This window comes from Camelus bactrianus, chromosome 4 (genome assembly GCF_048773025.1).
Source record: "Camelus bactrianus isolate YW-2024 breed Bactrian camel chromosome 4, ASM4877302v1, whole genome shotgun sequence".
In the NCBI taxonomy this organism is placed as follows: Eukaryota; Metazoa; Chordata; class Mammalia; order Artiodactyla; family Camelidae; genus Camelus; species Camelus bactrianus.
In genome coordinates this window covers 70,187,116-70,206,606 of record NC_133542.1, presented here as the reverse complement: position 1 = coordinate 70,206,606, position 19,491 = coordinate 70,187,116, and the positions used below count along the sequence as shown (strand labels likewise).

General features: G+C 46.5%; 1 protein-coding gene across 15 annotated transcripts in view; it reads right to left on the bottom strand.

The window, feature by feature from the left end:
* The window catches only part of RALGPS1 (Ral GEF with PH domain and SH3 binding motif 1), a 262,169-nt gene that overhangs the window by 164,604 nt on the left and 78,074 nt on the right, over positions 1-19,491 (bottom strand). For all 15 annotated transcript variants that reach the window (XM_074362245.1, XM_074362244.1, XM_074362246.1 and 12 more), the window contains one exon: positions 8,738-8,821. In XM_074362245.1, the coding sequence (XP_074218346.1) occupies positions 8,738-8,821 (84 nt within the window). The remainder of the gene's footprint in view (positions 1-8,737; positions 8,822-19,491) is intronic.

The window sequence follows — 19,491 nt, the reverse complement described above, 5'->3', positions numbered from 1 at the left end:
GTCCAACTCACCAATTTTTTCTTTCATGGATTGCGTTTTTGGCATTATAACTAATAACTCATCACCAGAGGTCATGCAGATTTTCTTCTATGTTTTCTTTTAAAAATTTTATGGTTTTGTGTTTTACATTTAGGCCTATGATCAATAATTTTTCTGGCTAAAGTCTTAAATCTAGGTTCATTTTTTTCACATATACAGAAACAGTTCCAATTGCTCCAGCATCATTTACTGAAGAAATTACCCTTTCTCCATTGAATGCCCTCATGCACTTGTCAAAGACCAGCTGACTGTATCTGTGTGGGCCTATTTCTGGGCTCTCTATTCTGTTCCATCATCCAAGGGATCTATTTTTTCACCAATAGCGTGTGATCTTGAATATTGTAGGTTTCCAATCAGTCTTGAAATCAGATGGCGTGAGTCCTCCAACTCTGTTCTTTTTCAGTATTGTGCTGGTTACTCCACGGCTTCAGCCTTTCCATTAAAACTTTACAATCAGGTTGTTGATATTTATAAAATAGCTTGCTGGGATTTCTCTTGGGATTGAATTGAATCTATAGATCAAGCTGAGAAGAACTGACATCTTAGTAACAAGTCTTCTAGTATATTAAGATGGAATCTCTCTCTATTTCAATCTACGCTGACTTCTTTCATCAGTGTTTTGTAGTTTTCACGTATAGAACCTGTACATACTTTGTTAGATTTATACCCGAGTATTTCTTGAGTGTGTTGTGCCATTGTAAATGGTGGTGTTTTTTGTTTTTTTTTAATTTCAATTCCAATTCCTCACTGCTGGTATATAGGAAAGCTTTTATATACTGATCTTGTGTCCTGCAATCTTGCTATACTCACTTACTAGTTCCAGGAGTTTTAAAAATAGATTTCTTTGAGATCTGTTTTATAGAACAAGCCTATCATCTGTGAATAAAGACAGTTTTATTCCTTTTCAATCTGTACATCTCTTTTTCCTTGTTTTATTGCACTAGGCAGGACTTCCAGTACAACGCCGAGTGCAAGTGGGCAGAGAGCGCATCCTTGCCTCGTTCCCAATCTTAAGGGGAAAGCACCTAGCATCTCTACATTAAGTGTGAGGTCGGCTGCAGAACGTTCATAGATGTCCTTTATCTAGTTGAAGAAGTTCCGTTCTATCCCTAATTTGCTGAGATTTTCTTTTTATTATGAATGGGTGTTGAATTTTGTCAAATGCTTTTTTGAGTCAACTGATGGATTTTTCTTCTTTAGCCTGTTAATACAGTGGATTACATTAATTGATTTTTAACTGTTGAATCAGTCATGCATACATGGACTAAATGCCACTTGGTCGTGGTGCCAGTAAGCTTTTAAAACACATAAGCTATTATGATTGCTATTATTGTTTTAGTCGTATGACTAGCACTGGAGTTTAGCCACTGGGGACTAAAATATCCCCTGGGAAATTTCACAACAGTATCACAGATGAGTAAAGCAGAATAGTTATGGACACAAAGAACTTAATTTAATCAACCGCAAATAAAAACAGTCAAAGCATAATATAAAGAAAAACCCAAGTTTAAGAATACCATCTTTTCTCATGAGAAATCTACTTTGCTATAAATTTCTCACAAACCCATTCACAGTTTTCTTAGAAACCTGGAGTTAGAAGGGAACTGAGAGGCCCCACCCTCTTCCTGCCCCCACCGCCAGATGCTGTTCTGCTGGCGGAGATAAAGCTGTCTGGTCCCTGCCTGAGCCTCCATGGCTAGGGAGCTACCCTGTATTAGGAGAAAGCAACCTCCTGCCCACCTCTGTCCCCTGGGCCCTACACTCACTGATTGTGTTCTCTTTAGGCAGCTTCCCCAGAAAGAGCCCCTCAGTCACTTGAAAACCTTGATTACCTCCGCCCTGAGTCTTTCCACTCTTACATCCTTCACCTGATCCTTGTGTAACATGCTTTCTTTCCCCTCACCTTCTGGCCCCTGTGATACTGACATGCCACTTCTGTGTGACAATCCCTCCCCACCCAGCTCTTCACGAGAGGCACCCAGAACTGGACATAACTGGGAGAGGTGGGATAAAGCATAGGGAAACAGAATTACCACACCCCTATTAGAATTCAGCCATTCTAATTTAAATTTTTAAATTTTTAATTTTTAATTTTTAAAAAACTGACAATACCAATTGCTGGCAAGGATCTGAAGCAACACAGACTTTCATTCACTGCTGGTGGGAATGCAAAATGGTGCAGACCTGATCCAGCAAAAGTACTCCTAGGTATTTACCCCGTTTGTCTGAAGTCTTATGTCCACACACAAAAATAGCACAGAAATGTTTATAGCAGTTTTATTCGTAATCATCAAAAACTGTAAGTCCTTCAGAAGATGAATGGATAAACAGACTGATAAGTCCACATAATGAATAGTATTCATTTAAAAAAGCCATCAAGCTATATAAAGACATGGATGAATCTTAAATGCATATTGCTAAGTGCAAAAACAGTCTGAAAAGGCCATATATATATACAAATGTGTGTGTGTATATATATATACACACACACATATACCCTTTTTTTAACATTCTGGAAAGGGTGAAATTTAGCAATAGCCAGCAGACCTGACTCTGGACCACTGCCTTCTTCTCCACAGCAAACCCTGCCTTATTCCCTGGGCAACTTCAACATCACCGTGAATGACCATGGCCTCAAGGTCCCTTGATTACTTCACAACAACTACCCACCTACCACTTCGGTCACCTCCTTCTTGTAAGTCCCCAGGACTGCCTTGCATCAGAAACATGAAGTCCCAGCCTTGGACCACAATCTTTAAACCTTCCAGGCCCTACCTTCTCCTTGACACCCACTGTGCCTGGCCTTCCGCCTCACCATACCTCAAAGTCCCTGGCAGCCCTTATCCTCTTGAGCAGACAGATCCCCTATCATTTGTTACTTCAGTCCCTCCTTAGTCAGTACTTTAAGGTCTCTTGCCCTGTGGTCCTTTCAAAAAATCTGTTTTGTTAACCCCCAACCTTGGATGGATCCACACTTGCCCCCCTGTGCTCCTCTCTTTAGACTGCAAAATGCAACTAGAGAAAACCATCCACCCTCATACCCTCTGGGGCCACTTTAAAAGCCACACTCTCCATTTCATCTGGACCATCAGCTCTGCCCAGTCTTCCCATACCCATAGTCAGTTTTCTCTTTCCCCCGAGTGGCTTTTTCAAGCCTTCCTAAACCCCTCAAGCTTCCCACCCTGCTCGCCTGCCCCCTTTACCTCCTATTTCACCAAGGAAAGAGGAGCCATGAACCTCCTTGCACCGTGTCTGCAAGCAGACCTGCATCTTATCTTTCCTTTCTGCGGAATTGCTTTTTACCATGAGGAAGCCCCGGGTCATGGCCTCTCCCACCTTCTTTGGGACTTCACTTCATTAGGTATTCCCTCTCTCCTCATCTTTAACTTGTCCTGGTCTACTGGCTCCTTCTATTCAAAATATGAGCATCCTCAAGGCTCTGCCCGCTGGAAAGAAAAAAGGAATATAAAACCACCTCCCTGGATGGCTTCAACCCCTCCAGCCCCTCCCTTCTTCTCCTCTTGCTCCTTGGGAGTCCCTGTTCTAAGCGTCACCTACACCTGCTTTCTCCTGCTGTGCGAGCTGCTACAGCCTGGCTTCCATCTTGTGTCCCTACCAAACTGCTCCTGCTGAGCTCACCACCACCTTGCTGCTGAATGTAAAAGACTCTTGTTTTGGCCCTTTTAATTGACCCATTCTGTAGCATCCCCTTATCTTTGAGACACTGATTTCCAAGACACCACCCTTTCTGGGTGTTCTTCTCGTCCCAGGCTGCTCTTTCTCAGCCCCTCTTCCTCTGCCCTCCCCTGAAGCCCTCAGGTTCTTGCTTGGGCCTCTGTTTCTCCCTGGGTGACCTCATCTACTCCTGTGGCTTCAAATGGAGATGTTTCCAGTATCTGCATCTTCAGGCTGGATCCTCCCTCTGACTTCCAGACTCAAATATCCTGCATAGTTGAGCTCACATGTCCAAACCCAACTCATATGCTAACAACTACTTCTCCTTCTGCACTCACCATCTCAAAGAATGTGCTGCCAAGGACCAAAGGAGGATCCTCCTTTGCTCCTTCCTGTCATCTCCTTCCACATCCGATCAATCACCAAGTGCTATCATTCAGTCTCTTAATGTTCTCCCGAGTCCAACCCCTTCACCTCTCTATCCTTCACCTGGATTAATGGAAGACTCCAGTCTAGTCTCCTGGCGTCCCTTCCTACTGCTCATGCCTCTGCTCTGGTTCCCCATCCGAGCACTGCTTCCCCGGACTGTAATCACCTTCATCACGTCTTCCTCCCCTTATAGACTACGAGCTAATGATGGCAAGGGCTACATCTAGTTTACTGTTGACCCCTTGAACCCAGCACAGAGCCTGGTGCATGTTCAGTCAATGTCTATTAAATAAATAAAAGAATATAACCAGAAGTAATGAGCCTCAAATGAAAGTGGGTTTTTTACAATGAGGAAAGAATAATTGTTTGGAGGTAGCATTTGGAAGAGGAAATGCTAATAACTTTGTCTCCAGCCTTGTGATAAATAAGGTATGGAAGAATAGAGGGTTCTACTGGAGTCATGTTCATAAAAAATGGGAAGGCCCCTCAGTAAAGAAATTCATATGTTATGTGACTTTGAGCAAGGTAATTTACTTTACAGAACCTCAGCTTCCTCATCCATAAAATGGGTTTAAAATATCTGCCTTGGTAGGCTTTGTGAAAATGGAATCATATAAAGCAGGTTAAATGCTTAGTGCAGTATCTAACTCAGTAAGTGAGACTAAGTGCTCCACAAATGGTTTTTAAATAGTTCCGATTAAAGCCAAGAGGAAGCAGGAACATTTAATGACTAGGCTAATGATGCACGGAGGTTTAGAAGGACTTTGGAGTGATGGGGTGTCACCAGATTGAACAGGGGAGAAACCTCAGAGCAGGATGGAAGACTGCAAGAGAGAAGAGGGTCCTTGGGTTTTCCTTTCTGGCCATCATTCTCAGCTTCTCCCTGTCCAAGCACCCTGACTTTCCTTGAGGACCTGCCAGTCCTTCATTCTCAGTCCCTGTGGTCTACCCCCCTACCCCTACATCCACATGAAGGTCTGCCTCAGAGACCTGGCCAGCGAGAGCCTTCTGATTCCCCGTCAGGGTGATTAGATCAGGATGAACAGGATGGCACCTAAGCCAAAGCAATCAATCCCTGAATCTCAGGGGAGGGTACAGCTCAGTTGTAGAGAGTGTGCTTCGCATGCCCAAGGTCCTGAGTTCAATCCCCAGTACCTCCACTAATAAATAAACAAACCTAGTAACTACCACCACCACCCCAGAAAATAAAATAAAGTGGCTTCAATAAAGCAGCAAAAAAAAAAAAAAAAAATCATTAATTAAAAAAAAAAATCAATCCCTGAGTCTCAATTCCATTCCAGGACATCAAATGGAGCTACTGAAAAAGAAGCAGGTCTCTTCTGCAGGGTTTGCCCTCACAACGAGCTGTTGGCAGCCATCTTTCAACCACAAAGGAGGAGGCTGCCCAAAAGGGGAGCCAGTGCAGTGGAAAGCAGGACCTCTAGGTGGAGTGAGCAGCCCTGAGGGCGGCGGGTGCTGTCCGAGGCCCCTAGCAATGCGTGAAGTCTAGTCTCTCCCTGGACTTTGTTATATAAGCCATTAAGGCGAGTTTGAGCTGGGGTTTCAGTCATTGGCGTCTCTCTCTCTCCACACACACACGCACACACACATATGAGTCCATGAGAATAGTTAAATTAGTCCTCCAGGGCAAATGTTGGCAAACATGCCCAAGGCCTCAAAGCAGGTTAGCAACAGAGCCTGGACCAGAACCAAGTCCTCCCAGTTCCCTCCTCATCTCTTCCTAATTCTTCACCTTCAGGACACAATCCCAACACTACCGCCAGCACTTAGGCCCAAGCCTAATCTTCCTTTCAACTTGCAGCTCCCTCTCCGCTACCACACTTTTTAAAGCTAATATTACTTGTTTACTATGTGTCAAATGATGAGCTAAACCCTCTACATCCATGATTCTCTTAAATCTTAAACTTAATCTTTAAAAACCACTTGAAAGGATTCTTCCTGTTCTATAAATGAGAAAGGTCAGAGGCTGAAAGACAACGCGAGATCAGGCAGGCAACAAGTGGCAGAGCTAAGATGCAAACTCGGGCCTGCCTGACTCTGAGACCACAGCTTCTTAGCCTGCTGTCCACAGGCTCTGAAGCGTTCCTGCACAAACTTCAGGGGGCAGGGGTAGAGGAGAGGCAGCAAACCCACTCAAAGTAAAAGAAAATTTATACATCCGTGTATTTATCTGGGGGAAGGTTCAAATGTGATATTGTCAGGTTCTCAAAAGAACCCAGGATCAAAAAAACATTAAGAACTTCTGGCTTTATGGTAAACTCTCTGGGGCCAAGACACAAGCCTGGCCCATAACAGACCTTTAGGGAACTCAGCCAAGCTCTTCCATCTCAGCCATTCCATAAACAAATTCCAAGCAGCTCAGGCCCCATGGAGGAGCAGGCAAGTCCTCAGGGGCTGACCAGAACACTGGCTGCTGAGTTTCTGGTGTGGCCACAAGGAGCCTCAAGTCCCCTGGCAACCTCCCTCCAATCAGCTGACCTTCACATTCTCCCTTTTTCCCCTCAAAAATGTTTGGATGCCTACTACATGCCAGACACTGCTAAGAGCTCTTTCTGTATCATTCCATTTAGCTTTCATAACAACCGTGCAAGGTGAGTGCTGTTTTTGTTCTCATTTACAGGTAAGGAAACTGAAGCTCAGAAAGGTAAGTGACCTGCTTGTCTGTATCTGGAGTCTGACGAGCAGCCTTATTGTCACATGTGAAAGTCCACCAGGAAGGGATGCCAATCAGCTCATCTCAGGAAAAGCAGCCCCAGTGGCTGACAGCCTGGCTGCTGGCCACCAGAGCTACCAAGGCCATGTCCGGGAACTGCCCTCTGAGTGGCTGACAGGGCAGCAGGAAGACCATTTCTCAGAGAGTCTGTTTGGGAAAATGCAACTTCACTTCTGGCTTGCTTCACCCTCTTGGTTTGAGCTGGACACAATGCAATTGTTCGCAGAACACGCTGCGCTGCCCTCTGCCAAGCTGACCTGGCCTCCGCGTGCAAAGCAGATTACATCAGAGCCCCCAGTGGCCCCCCTCCGGGAGCTCTGCGGCTGGTCAGAGGTGGGACTGAGCTGGCTCCCGGTCAAATAGTTTTGCTAAGGAAACTATGAATCCCCTGACAGTGTGTACACATCTGGTTTTTTTTAAAGGACTAAGCTCAGTTGAAAAGGAAAAGATTTTGAAAAGACAAAAAAAAAAGGCTTCAGAATTTCTCTTGTCGAAACAAACGGTGTGCAGTCCCTACCACAGATCTATCTAGACCTTCCTTAGTTCCTACTGTATCTCATAAAACAACAATAATGCTAACTCTGGCCCTGATTGTCAGACTACAAGCTGGTGCCTCTCGGAGTGGTAGCCGAGGCTGGAGACGCCTGCAGAGAGCTGAGTAATGGGGAGGCACAGGCCCCGGCATTTCCGAGAGGAAAGGCCCAGCTGGAGGAAGGCCCAAAGGCAGCCGAGGCCCAACACCCGGAGGTCCAGTCACGTACACTGTGCGACCTCTGGGCCACTGCCCTCGTTTGAAATCAGAAAAACAAGAAGATAGAGGAAAAGCTGTCAAAAGCCCCAAGTGGAGGCCTGGTCTATTCACAGGGAGTCTTGCAGGGCACTTCCTACTGAAGATCACGTGCTGGCAGGTCTGGCTGAGCAATCAGAAGCCCCCCCTCCTCAGTTGGTCCAAGTCCCCAGTATCATTCCTTTAAGTGGGGATGCAGATCTTCATGCTGGAGCAAAGGTTCTGATTAGACCAAGTCGGACTGCAGTAGCATGCATGCGGCCAATGACCAGGCCACCAGGAGTTCAAAGAAATTCAATTCAAGAAGTGTTTCCTGAGTACCTCATTCATTCATTCTACATGTATTTACAGAAGCTCTATTATGTGCCTGACGCTGGGCAAGGTGGTGGGGGACTCAGTGATGAACAAGATCGGTTCCTGCCCTCAGGGAGCCCACAGATGGCAAGGAAGATACACAGAATGAGGACAGATGGGGAAAGGACCACACGGAGAAGCACAGGGTGCAATGAGGGAACATACTACAGGGGGACCTTACACAGGCTGAGGATTCACTGAAGACTCCTAGAGAAAGTGACATTCAGGCTGAGATTTGGTTGGGAGCTGAACAAGAACAAAGAATTCTGAGCTGAGAGGACAGCATGAATGGGAATCTGATGGACCTGAGATACGATGCAGCAGGAAAGAGGTGGAAGGCCAGGATGGCTGAAGCCCGCAGAGTAGTGGGGGAGGAAAAGGGATGAGGCTGGGGGAGGAAAAGGGATGAGGCTGGAGGAGTGGACAGAAGCCAGATCCACTGTGCAGGACCTTGCAGGGCAAATTAAGGTGCCTGAACCTAGCTTAAGTGAAACTGGAAGCCACTGAAATGATTTAAACACAAGAAAGATGCGTTCAGTTTCACCTGCTGTGTGAAAAAGGACTGTGATGGCACAGGCAGGGATAAGGGGGTAGAGGGTTTTCAGGAAGAGGGTTTGAACCTGGAGCCAGGTGCCTGAGACTGAAGCCTGGAGGGGCTCCGAGCCTACAGGGGACAACAGACTGCTATCTGGACAGGCACATGCAAGGGGTGTTCTTACCTGGTTAAACCTCCGGGTAAAGGCCACGACATTGGGAGCGAGACTATGTTTCTCCTTCTTACTCCATCCACAGCTGGCTAGTTCCTAGGAAGCACAGAGTGAATTTCAACAGCGATTCTAACGGGGATGCAGATACAGCGGGGCATCTAACTGGAATGCGGACACAGGTGGGGAAGGGCTGAAGCCTTTTCATCCATGTCCTCAGCAGGGTGGGAGAGATTCTCCTCCTTCTCTGGAGAAGAGGGCCAGGTCTGCAGGTGGAGGTGCATCCTGGGGTCCCCAGAGGTGAGGGTGAGAAGCAGGGTACTTTCCTCCACCACCCTGGCCACCGCTTCTGTGCCAAAATATTCTCAGCCCCACTCTGCCAGCTCCTCGGGACCAGAAGTCCCTTCTTAATGCAAAGTGTCTGAGAAAGGATATAATGTTTTAACAAGCAAGACGCATCCCCTAGGCTCACTTAAAATTAAAATCTAGCTGAAGATTCTCAGATTTCATTGGCCAAGTGACATCCTCCATTCCTGGAATCAGGCAATGTCCCGGTCCAAGCTCACTGGGATCAGAGAAGCTTCTGGGATGACCTCAGATTCCTTCCCGAAGTTGGCCCCTTCCAACTCTCTTATAACCGAAAGGGGGCAGGAGGAGAGAGGCCCCTTCAATACCTTCTTCAGGAGCCTGTCTCTTCCTTTCCAGCAGGTTTAGCATTATAATTTGAAGAATCAAATTACCTAAATTTTAGCTCTCAGTGAGACTAGTTCCTAGCCAAGGGAGAGAACAGGAGTAATCTAATGAGATTACTTGGGGGTAGTACACAAAAGGACCAAGGAAAAGCCATTAACCAGATGCCCAGCATTCCAGCTTGTGCCCTGGGGACCCCTGGCAGAGAATGGAGAAAAGGTGGTAGATTCTAAAGTTCTCTACCCCTAAGTTACAAGGCCTCCTTTTAATTCACATCAGGCCTCTGCATTTTTAATAACACTAATTTTTGCCCCACATCTGGAACTTTTATAAGGTCTTAGTGAGAGTCAGCTGCCCACCAGCTGGAACAGACGCAGACCAGGGGTCTACAAGGAAGGCTGGGGATGCTGTGGGAATGGCCAAAGACAAACCCGCTGGCTGAGCAGTTACATCAGAAGTGCCGTGCCCTTCAAGTACAGCTCAGGACCCAACTCTAAGTCACTGACAGCACTTGTGGGCAGGCGGCTGCAGGCAGTGGGCAGCTCTGGATACAAGGTGAATGACCTGGACTTGGGAGCACTGGGGAACCAACCAGGAGCTAAGAAACACAGCTCCTCTTCCTGGCAGCCTCACTTTTATAAATGGCACCGCTGTCCTCCCAGTCACCCACGTGAAAAAACACAGCCATCCTTGACCCTGCCAAGTCCTTCTTACCCTCACAATTTAGACCCCCAAGTAACAGGAATGACAACGATATTAACTAATGCACCATTTACCCAGAATCCCCCCATGTTGGGTGGGTGCGGGGCAGGGAGCTTCACTTGTCTCGTGTAATTCTCACCACACCTGCTTCAATAAAGAAGGAAAGGGCTCAGGACTCTTCACCCTCTTGAATGAATACTTCAACTCCACTTCTCTTCACAAGTAGGCGTGAATGTCTTTGATCTTCAGAATTCACCCGTTTACCATGATTCTCCCTGTTCTGAAATGTGTATTCCAGTTTCTTTTCAAATGTGTTTTTGACCTGCCTCAGTTCCATGGACTCCTTCCACCCCACCTTAGATCACATACTTTAATCAGCTTGCAAATGTATATTACTGCCCTTTCGAAGTGTGAGTGTGAGGACAAGAGCCTCTCTCCTCTGTGGATCCCAAAGCCAGTCCTGGAAACGTACGGGTTATAATCTGATATAAAGGAGAATCCGTAAAACCCAAGTTCAAGGACTGAGGCATGGTTGTTGCCCAATTTCTGGCTGATAATTGCTCCATTTGTTATTCCCTGAATTCTTCAGTAAACAGCAGAAGTTATCTTCATATCCGCATGTGTGTGTATGTGCATGTGTGGTGTGTGCACATATGGGAACGTGTTCATGTAATGCAGAGTTTGGGTCTCAGTTCCACACCGTAAGTAACTTAGGAAGGCATCCTGAAAGGAAGCAGGGTGGACCTTACAGACAGACAGACCCGGGCCAGATTCTGCTGTCCACACACCAGCTGTGTGATGCTTATGTTCTCAGAACCTCAATTTTCTCATCTTAAAATGGGTATGATACTGTATTTACCTGTGAAGCTCGTTACAACAGTCAAGCAAGATTAGAGCACACACACAGAGCACCTGGCACATGACAAGTGCTTGATAAAGGCTATTCCCTTCCTCCTCCCAGGGTCACGCTGCTCTCAGACTCCACTCTAACTCCAAACACGCCCTTCTTTCTCCCACACCACACTCTCGTTGCTGTCTTGAATTATTAACAAAATCTATTATTACTTCTGTTTCACTCTGCCGATGTCACTCAGGCAGTAACCAAAAGCAGATACTTAAAACATCTGCCCCAAATTTATTTGATTTGAACATTTCTAAGACCCTGATTCAAAAACTGTATGTGCAATTCTTGGTTTTGACAATTTCCTAAGGACCCTTTCGCACATGTAACATTTAAAATTAAAATCTCAACAGAGTAAAGCAGTAAGCTTGAGAGGTTCCTTGATAAAACGGAAGGAGCAAAGGATTTCCAGCCAAAAGACCTGTTCCGAATCCCAACCCTGACACTCACTTCCTGGGTGACCCCTCCCTCGGCATCGGTTTCATCGCTGAGGAAAACAGGGATGCTAAAGCTAACACTGCAGATTTGTGCCAGAGACCAAGAGAGATGAAGCCTGACAAAGGAGGTGACATGCAGGACACAGGCCTGGCTCACAGCAGGTGCCAGGCAGCATTTGTTGAATGAACAGGGTATGAGCATTCCTCAGCGTTGAAATCTCCCAAATCCAGTGCAGAAAGATTTATCAAGATGTCAAAAGAAATGAGACCATAACAACGGCACTAAACAAGTCCCGGGCCCAGCCTCCTTGGCACTGTTCCCCTTCAGTGTTTGGCCTTAGAGGAATACAAGAGATTCCATCTGTGTGAAGTGGGTTTGGAAAATGTGAAGTAAGAGAACACTCTCCTCCAGTCACTAATGCCTAAAAAAGGTCCACGCTATGGAACTGATTTAAGCGTAACTAAGTTAAAGTTGACCAGAGGAGACAGGGCCGGCTCTAGAAGGGAGACAAGGGGTTGGGCTGAGGCGGGTAAGGCCCTGGTAGCCCGCACGCTGGCAAACCAGGCGGCTGCTCCCGGGCTGCGCTGGGGCCCTGGTCTCACCCAGGCTGTCTTAGGCTCTGAGCTCTCTGCTTAGGTCACTGGACGTGAAAGGACAGTAAAAACGCGTACGGCCCTTTGCCAGCTTCTTCTGGGACCTCTACTCTGTCATGTGGCTGTTCCCCAGGTTCATCAAGGGGAACACAGAAGCCGTGAAAAGACAACTTTCTGCCACTAAATGTTCAAATTCACCTGCCTCCTCTCCCTTCCCCTGGCTTTAATGGAAGAGAAGCCCTGCCCTCCCAGAACCCACTCGCCTGGGCTCCGTCTCCCTCCCCTTTCCCCGTCCAGAAGCCTCGCTCTGGTGCCCTTTCACGTTCTGTATCTTTAACCTCCTCTCCAGTTTCCTCCTGCTGACATTCTAATGTGCATCAGCCTCTCCCATCAATACTACAATGGATATAACAACGACAACCATGTAGCGATAATAAAAGCCATCTTCTCCGGGCCTCCCGTCTCCTCCAGTTCCTGCTCACCCGCTTTCCTCTCCTTCCAAGCCAATTTCTTGAAATGGTCATCCATCCCTGTTTCAGTTCGCTTCCCGTCCTTGGCTCCCTTCTCCGCTGGCACGGCCCTTCTCTCAACCAGTGACAGCCTCCCGGCTCGGCCGCTGCTCTGTCCTTGCCCCTTGGCCCTGGTTCTCCTGGTTATCTACTCACCTCTCAGGCCCCCATTCCCAGTCGTATTTTTCCAGTTGCTCTGTTCTTTTCTGATACATACCCCCCCCAGACCCCACCTAAACCTGTCCAGGGTCTTCTCCATTCTCCGAGTCGACATCCCTTCCTGGAAGATCACGTTCACTGCCACGGCTTCAACCACGTGCTATGTCCAGCCCAGGTTTCTCTCCTCAGCTCCAGCCTGGATATTCGCCACTTCCTGACTGCACCTTCGTTAGCCACCCGCAGGCACCTCAAAATCAGCAGGCCCAGAATCAAAGGGGTATCTGAGCAGCTGCCTTAAATAAAAAACACCTAATGACATGAGATTCTTTAGGCATTTGGTCTGACAAAGGAGGGTGTTTCTTACAAAGAAACTGTCTATGGAAAAAAATCCCTAATTAATGTAAAGTCAACTTTGTCTTAGCACCCCAACTGCAAGCATTCCCAGGTGGCAGCAAGCACCAACACTGGTTTCATCTCACCCTCGAAGCTTCTCTGGCCACCAGCTGCCAGCTTTGTGCTTAGGGTTTTGGGAGTCAGATGCCTTGAGGTGGCCCGAGAAAGGCCTGACCCTGACTGTGCCTGGGGTCAAAGAGGTAAGGCCTTGGAAGAGGAGATCTGGGGATTGGGACAAGTCCTTCCTGAAGACCCCTGCAGAATCTAAGCCACGGAGCCACAGGCAGCTGCACGGGGCCCTTCCACACGTGCTTAATTCTAACTGCAGTATTTTCCAAATCCATGTCCACAGGGAAAATGCACCACCTCGAGGACAGCTCACTAAATCTGACCTTAGGGGTCACACCAGGCTGGCCTAGTCGGCAACACCACATCACCATTTTGCTCAATGGCAACCTCTTTTCCTTCTTCCTCCCTCCATGTTTCTCCCTGTTCCTCCCATCCTACCGTGTGGAACAATCTTCAGAAGAACTAGTGGGACAGTCGCACACTTAGTCAAAGGAGCTCTAAAAACAGCCCAGGGAATGGATGACACACTGAGGCAGTGGGGAGAGAACACCAGTTCTGGGGTTGGCGGTGGGGTCTGACTAAGAGATAAGGCTTTTCTTAGCTCTCATACCTCACTGCTGGGTCTGCAAAATGGCAGAGCCATCTGGGAGAGCAGTTTGGCAGTTTCTTTTAATGTTAAGCATACACTTCCAAGTGACCCAACAATTCTCACTAATGCAAACACTCGTCCACACAAAAAACCAAGTGCGTGTATTTACGGCAGCTTCATTCTCAACTTCCCCAAACTGGAAACCACTCAGATTTTCATCAGTTGGTGCAGGGACAAACAACTGTGATCCATCCACACAATCAAACACTACTCAGCAATAAAAAGGAATGAACTATGGAGACAGGCACCAACACAGATAAACGTCAAAAGCTTTATGCTAAGTGAAAGGAACCAGACACAAAAATATTAGAGGATTCCATTTTTATGACATTCTGAGAAAGGTAAAAACTACAGGGACAGAAATCAGACCACTGGCTGCCAGAGACTAGGGCCAGGAGGCAGCCTGACTACAACGGGGAACAGGGAAGTTCGGAGGTGCTAGACCAGTTTTCGCTCTGGATTGGATCGCGGTGGTTCCGTGAAAGCACAGTGGTCCTGCCCACCTTAGCTGCAGTTTTGCTTTCCATGGTTTCTATAAGCTGCAGTCAACTGAGGTCTGAACATATTAAATGGAAAAGTCCAGAAATAAACAATGTGTAAGTTTTAAATTGTGCACGGTTCTGAAGCATGATAAAATCTCACACCCTTCCACTCTGTCCAGCTCAGGATGTGAAGCATCCCTTTGTCCAATGTGTCCTGCCCATTAGTCACTAAGTAGCCGTCTTAGTTATTAGACTGACTGTTGTGATGTTCACAGTGCCTGTGTTCAAGGAACCCTTCTACTTAATAATGGCCCCAAAGTGCAAGAGTAGTGATGCTGCAGTTAGGAACACACCAAAGAGAAACTGTAAAGTGCCTCCTTTGAAGGAAAAGGTGAAAGTTCTTAATAATGAAAGAGAAAATTGTATGCGGAGGTTGCTAAGATCTACAGTAAGAATGACTCTTCTATCCGTGAAATTGTGGAGAAGAAAGAAATCCATGCTAGTTTTGCTGTTGCACCTCAAACTGCAAAAGTTACAGCCACAGTGTATGATAAGTTAAGATGAAAAAGGCATTAAATGTGTACAATGAGATATTTTGAGGGAGAGACCACATTCATATAACTTTTATTACAGCATATTGTTATAATTGTTCTATTTTATTATTAGTTACTGTTGTTAACCTCTTACTGTGCCTAATTTATAAATTAAACTTTATCCTAAATAAGTGTGTAGTATAGGAAAAAACATTGTACAGTTAACCTTTGAACAACACGAGTCTGAACAGCACGGGTCCACCGATAACGTAGCGGTGTCAATAGTAAGACGACAGTGGCACGTGATCCACAGCCGGCTGAACCCTCAGGTGCAGACCCTCAGGAACAGAGGAACCGTGTACAAGGAGGACCAGCTGTAAGTTACACCCAGTTTTCGACTGCATGGAGGGTCAGTGGCCCTAACCCCTGTGCTGTTCCAGGGCTCGGCACTGCCTGTGGTTTCAGGCATCCACTGCGGGTCTCGGAATGTTTCCCCCGAGGATAGAGAGAGGACCACAGTATACATGTATCAAAACTCTCCACACTGTTCACTAAAACGAGTGAATTTTACTGGGTAAAATTAAACCTCAATACACACATGAGAAAAAAAAGGAAAAGAAACAGTCCAAGCACCTAGGTCCGTGAAGGGAAGGACAGTAATAGCAGTTGTATGAAAAGACTAAAGAACAAGCAGTTTAAATGGGATTAGGGCAAGGGCCCCCGAAGGGAAGTCTCTGGGGAAAAAAAATTAATACAATTAAAAATATGAGAGCAATAAAAATATAATAAAAACTTGAAAAAGGTTGAGGATACGATGAGGGCAAATGATGACAGAAAAAAAGGAATTATTAATCTCCAGGAATTACAAAAAAATAAATTTCTGTCGGTATATATTTAAATGTTATATATGCATTTCAATAGTATATGTGCATTTAAATAATCTGTATTTTAAATATTTAAATATCATATATTTTAATAGTTGTATACTTTAAATATTTTATATATTTTTCCCCCATATTAAGCAGTTGATGAATTAAAAGAAAAGAGAATCCGTGGGTCCTTGCTGAGAGGCACACTGTGTCCTGAATGGCCCAGGGTCACTAGAGGATGAAATGCTACCCTGGCACTGGACGACGCTTGCACAGCTCTAATAATGAAGGCCGTTTGCTGGTTTTCAACTTTCAGAGTCAGTCTAAGGAAAAGTGAAGCAGTTGGTATAGCTGCAAAACGTCAGAATGTTCATTTAATTAATTTGACAGTGTAAAAGTACAGCTGACAGAAGGCGGCAAGTGGGGAGGGGGAGGAAAAGCAGAGGAAGTGGGCTGTCAAGAGACACTATACAAAACTGATGAAACAAGAAATAGAGGTTTCAGCACACCACATAAAGCTCCAAAAATAACCAGTAGAGGAAAAAGCCTCTGGGGAGGGGCCTGGGGTAAGGGATCAAAGCCTTTCTTCATAAGCTCTTCTGTACTATTTGAATATCATGTATGGGATTACTTTGAATAAATTTTAATAGGTGACATATTACAATATCACACACTGTAAACCTTCTAAAATTAAACTTTAACAATTGAGTAAATACTCGAAAACATATGAAATTTTTTTAATGTCATAACCTGTTTAAAACCTGTCAGTGTCAACATTTATAACATAAATGTGTCAACATAAATAATGGGTAGTTTTCACATGACCACTAGATGCTTCCGTATCTTCTAATGGAGTAAGCACGTGAAAAGCATGACCAGCAGGACCTTCAGGAAACACACCTGTCCTACAGAGAGGCATCAGGGCTTTGACCAAGTGAAGCGCGGAGGAAGGAGCAGCTAACTAGGGAGTCAGGAGAGCTCCACGGAGGGGCTCCTGCAGGGAGCTGCCTTAAATCCTCACTGGAACAAAACCAGCTGTAATGGAAAATGAAAGGAAACATAAAGGGAAAGAGGAAAGGCAAAAGAAGGCAAGGATGGAAGAAAGAAAGGAAGGGAGCAGGAAGAAGGGAAGGCAGAGAGGGCCAACTGAGCGCCCGGCCCTGTGATGGAGAGGTTCCAGGGCCGCCAGCCAAGGCCTCGAGGAGCTCAGTTTGGCCAGTAGGGGAGACAGACATGAACACAAATCACCAAAACTCAAGATAACAAAGGGCAACTGCACTTTTCTGCTTTATTTCCCAAGGTTGAAGCCCTGAAAGACATTTCCTCCATCCAAGCCTTCCGAGTGACTGTCAGTGGGCTGAGGGGTCTTTAACTCTTCCTTGGATGATGACGACAATGATGATGATGATGAAGGAGAAGAAGGAGGAGGGGGAGGAGGAGGAGAGGGGGAGGATGGAAAAAAGAAGAAAGGGGAAAGGGTGAGAAGGGAGCAATGAAAGAAGAGGAGACAAGGAAGGGATGGCAGTAGTGGACAGTTCACAGACCACATCTCCGTTCACTTGTTTACCAGAGTTAAAGTATGTTTTATGAAACACAGCAACGAACCAAATATGCTCTTGCTTTTTATGTTCTATAGGAAAGGAGAAAGATGAGAAACTCACAATAAGTCAGATGATGATAAATCCTTTGAAAAAATGTTAATTCGGACAAAGGACTGGGATATCGGAGGGGAGGCCTGGCTGACTGCCCCTGGAGTGGAGACCACGAATGAGGTTGGCAGCGAGGTCCGCAGCAAGCTCCGCGAGGGTCTGGGGAGAGGGTTCAGGCCCAAGGAAGTGTGAGCATGAAGCCCCTCAGTAGGGAAGGCCCCTGGAATCTGACTGCACATGGTGGGCAGTGAGGCCGGACCGGCATCAGCTTGGGGCCAGTGGGAGCGGAGGGGTGGGAAAGAGAAGGTGAGAGGCCTTGAGGGCAGCTAAGGGCTGGAGTTTATTCTGAGTGGGATGGGAAGGCTATGGAGCCATTGAGCAGAGGTAGCTCCAAAAGCCTCGTGCTGTGTTTTAGGTAGGTCTTACTGCCCTGACAGCACGCCGAGGGTGGCAGAGTGGATCCAAACCCATCCGCGTGCCTCTGCTGCACTGTCTAGCTTGTACTGTAATCTCACACATGGGCGATGTAATTTTCTCATGTGAGAGCAATTCACTTTAGTAATTGAAAGAAACACCTGCTAGGGGCTGTGTGGAGAAGGAGCAGGCAGGCCCGGGAGAAATGAATCCGAGGGCCTGCATAAGGCCTCAGAACCCCTGGCTAGACAACCACAGAGGGGGAGGGATCACTGGGAACGAGCGGGCGCCTTCTGCGGGGTCAGGGTGTCTGCCTGAGTCGAGGGGACAACTGGCCGTTCCTCAGCGTCATCTATGAATTGCCATAGAGAGCAGCCATCACTACTGTTTCATCAAGTCCTCAAACTACCATCTGCTCAGAAAATAAGTAGATTTAGGGTCACGAAGATGATGCAAACTTCCCCAAACATCCCCTTTCCAGCCCTAGTCCTGCGCAGTTCTGCGCAATTAGAACCAGCTGTCCGCGCGGGGAAGCAGCCAGCTGCAACCCTGTGAACAGTCCCCATCCATGTGACAGAGGAAGGGCCCTGGTGAACAGAACGGAGAGTGGCCCACAGCTCAGCACAGCCCGGATTCCCGAGCCCTCATGAGGCCCATGGGGCCGCACGTTCGTGTCCCACTCCACCCTGGGGACTGTGCTCAATCCCCTTTCTCTGTATTCTTTGGAAATGTTTTATCCAAATAATATCATTCGGATGTCCTGTTTTTAAAAAGAATACACTTTGTTTTTTTGAGAAGGGACCTAGCACATGTTCATTACAGAAAACTTAAACAATACAGAAAGCCCACAGAAGAGAATTTAAATCACCCGTTACCCTAACATCCAAAGAAGCCAGAGTTCACAATCTGATCAATAATAATCACAATAACAACAACAGCTAATCGTACTGAGTGCGTACTAAGTGTCAGGCACAACGTCAATGGTTTTACATACATTTATCCATTGCTCACTGAATTCTCACACCCACCCTATCAGATAGATAGCATTATTGCCCCGTTTTACAGACGAAGACATGAAAGCTTAGTTTAAGAGGTCAAGCAATTTGCTCAAATCCACATGTGGTCAAGGTGAGAACCAAGGTTCAAGTCTGGGTCTGTAGGTCTCAGGAGCCTGGCCCCTTGGCCTCAGAGCACCTCTGTCCCCAGGACAGAGGCCACTCCCCACTCACAGGCGCAGGGGCAGGCGTGTGTGTGTGTGTGTGTGTGTGTGTGTGTGTGTGTGTGTGTGTGTGTGTGTGTGTGTGTGTGTGTGTGTCTCAGTGGAGCTCACACTGTACCTGTGGCTTTGTCTTTACTACGTTACATAAATTTTCTCCACCCTCCTTTCATAGAACTCCTGATACACACATGACACGTCCTAGAAATGATTCATTGGGTTTGTCTCCTTTTGTTTTTTGTCTGAGTTCTGGGAGAAAATCTCAGTTTGTCTTTTAATTTTCCTTTGGTTTTCTGCAGTATCAAATTTGCTGCTCACGGTTTCCACTGCAATTTAAATTTGGTGATCACACTTTTCTTCAGCACAATTCAACGCTTCTTAATCCTGATCTTCACAGACTGCTGTCGTCCAGAACACTGCTGGGAACACAAAATGAAATTTCTGGAAGTACCTGCTTCATGGGGCGATGCCGCCTCTGACCTAGTCTTCGTGCTGCCTTCCAT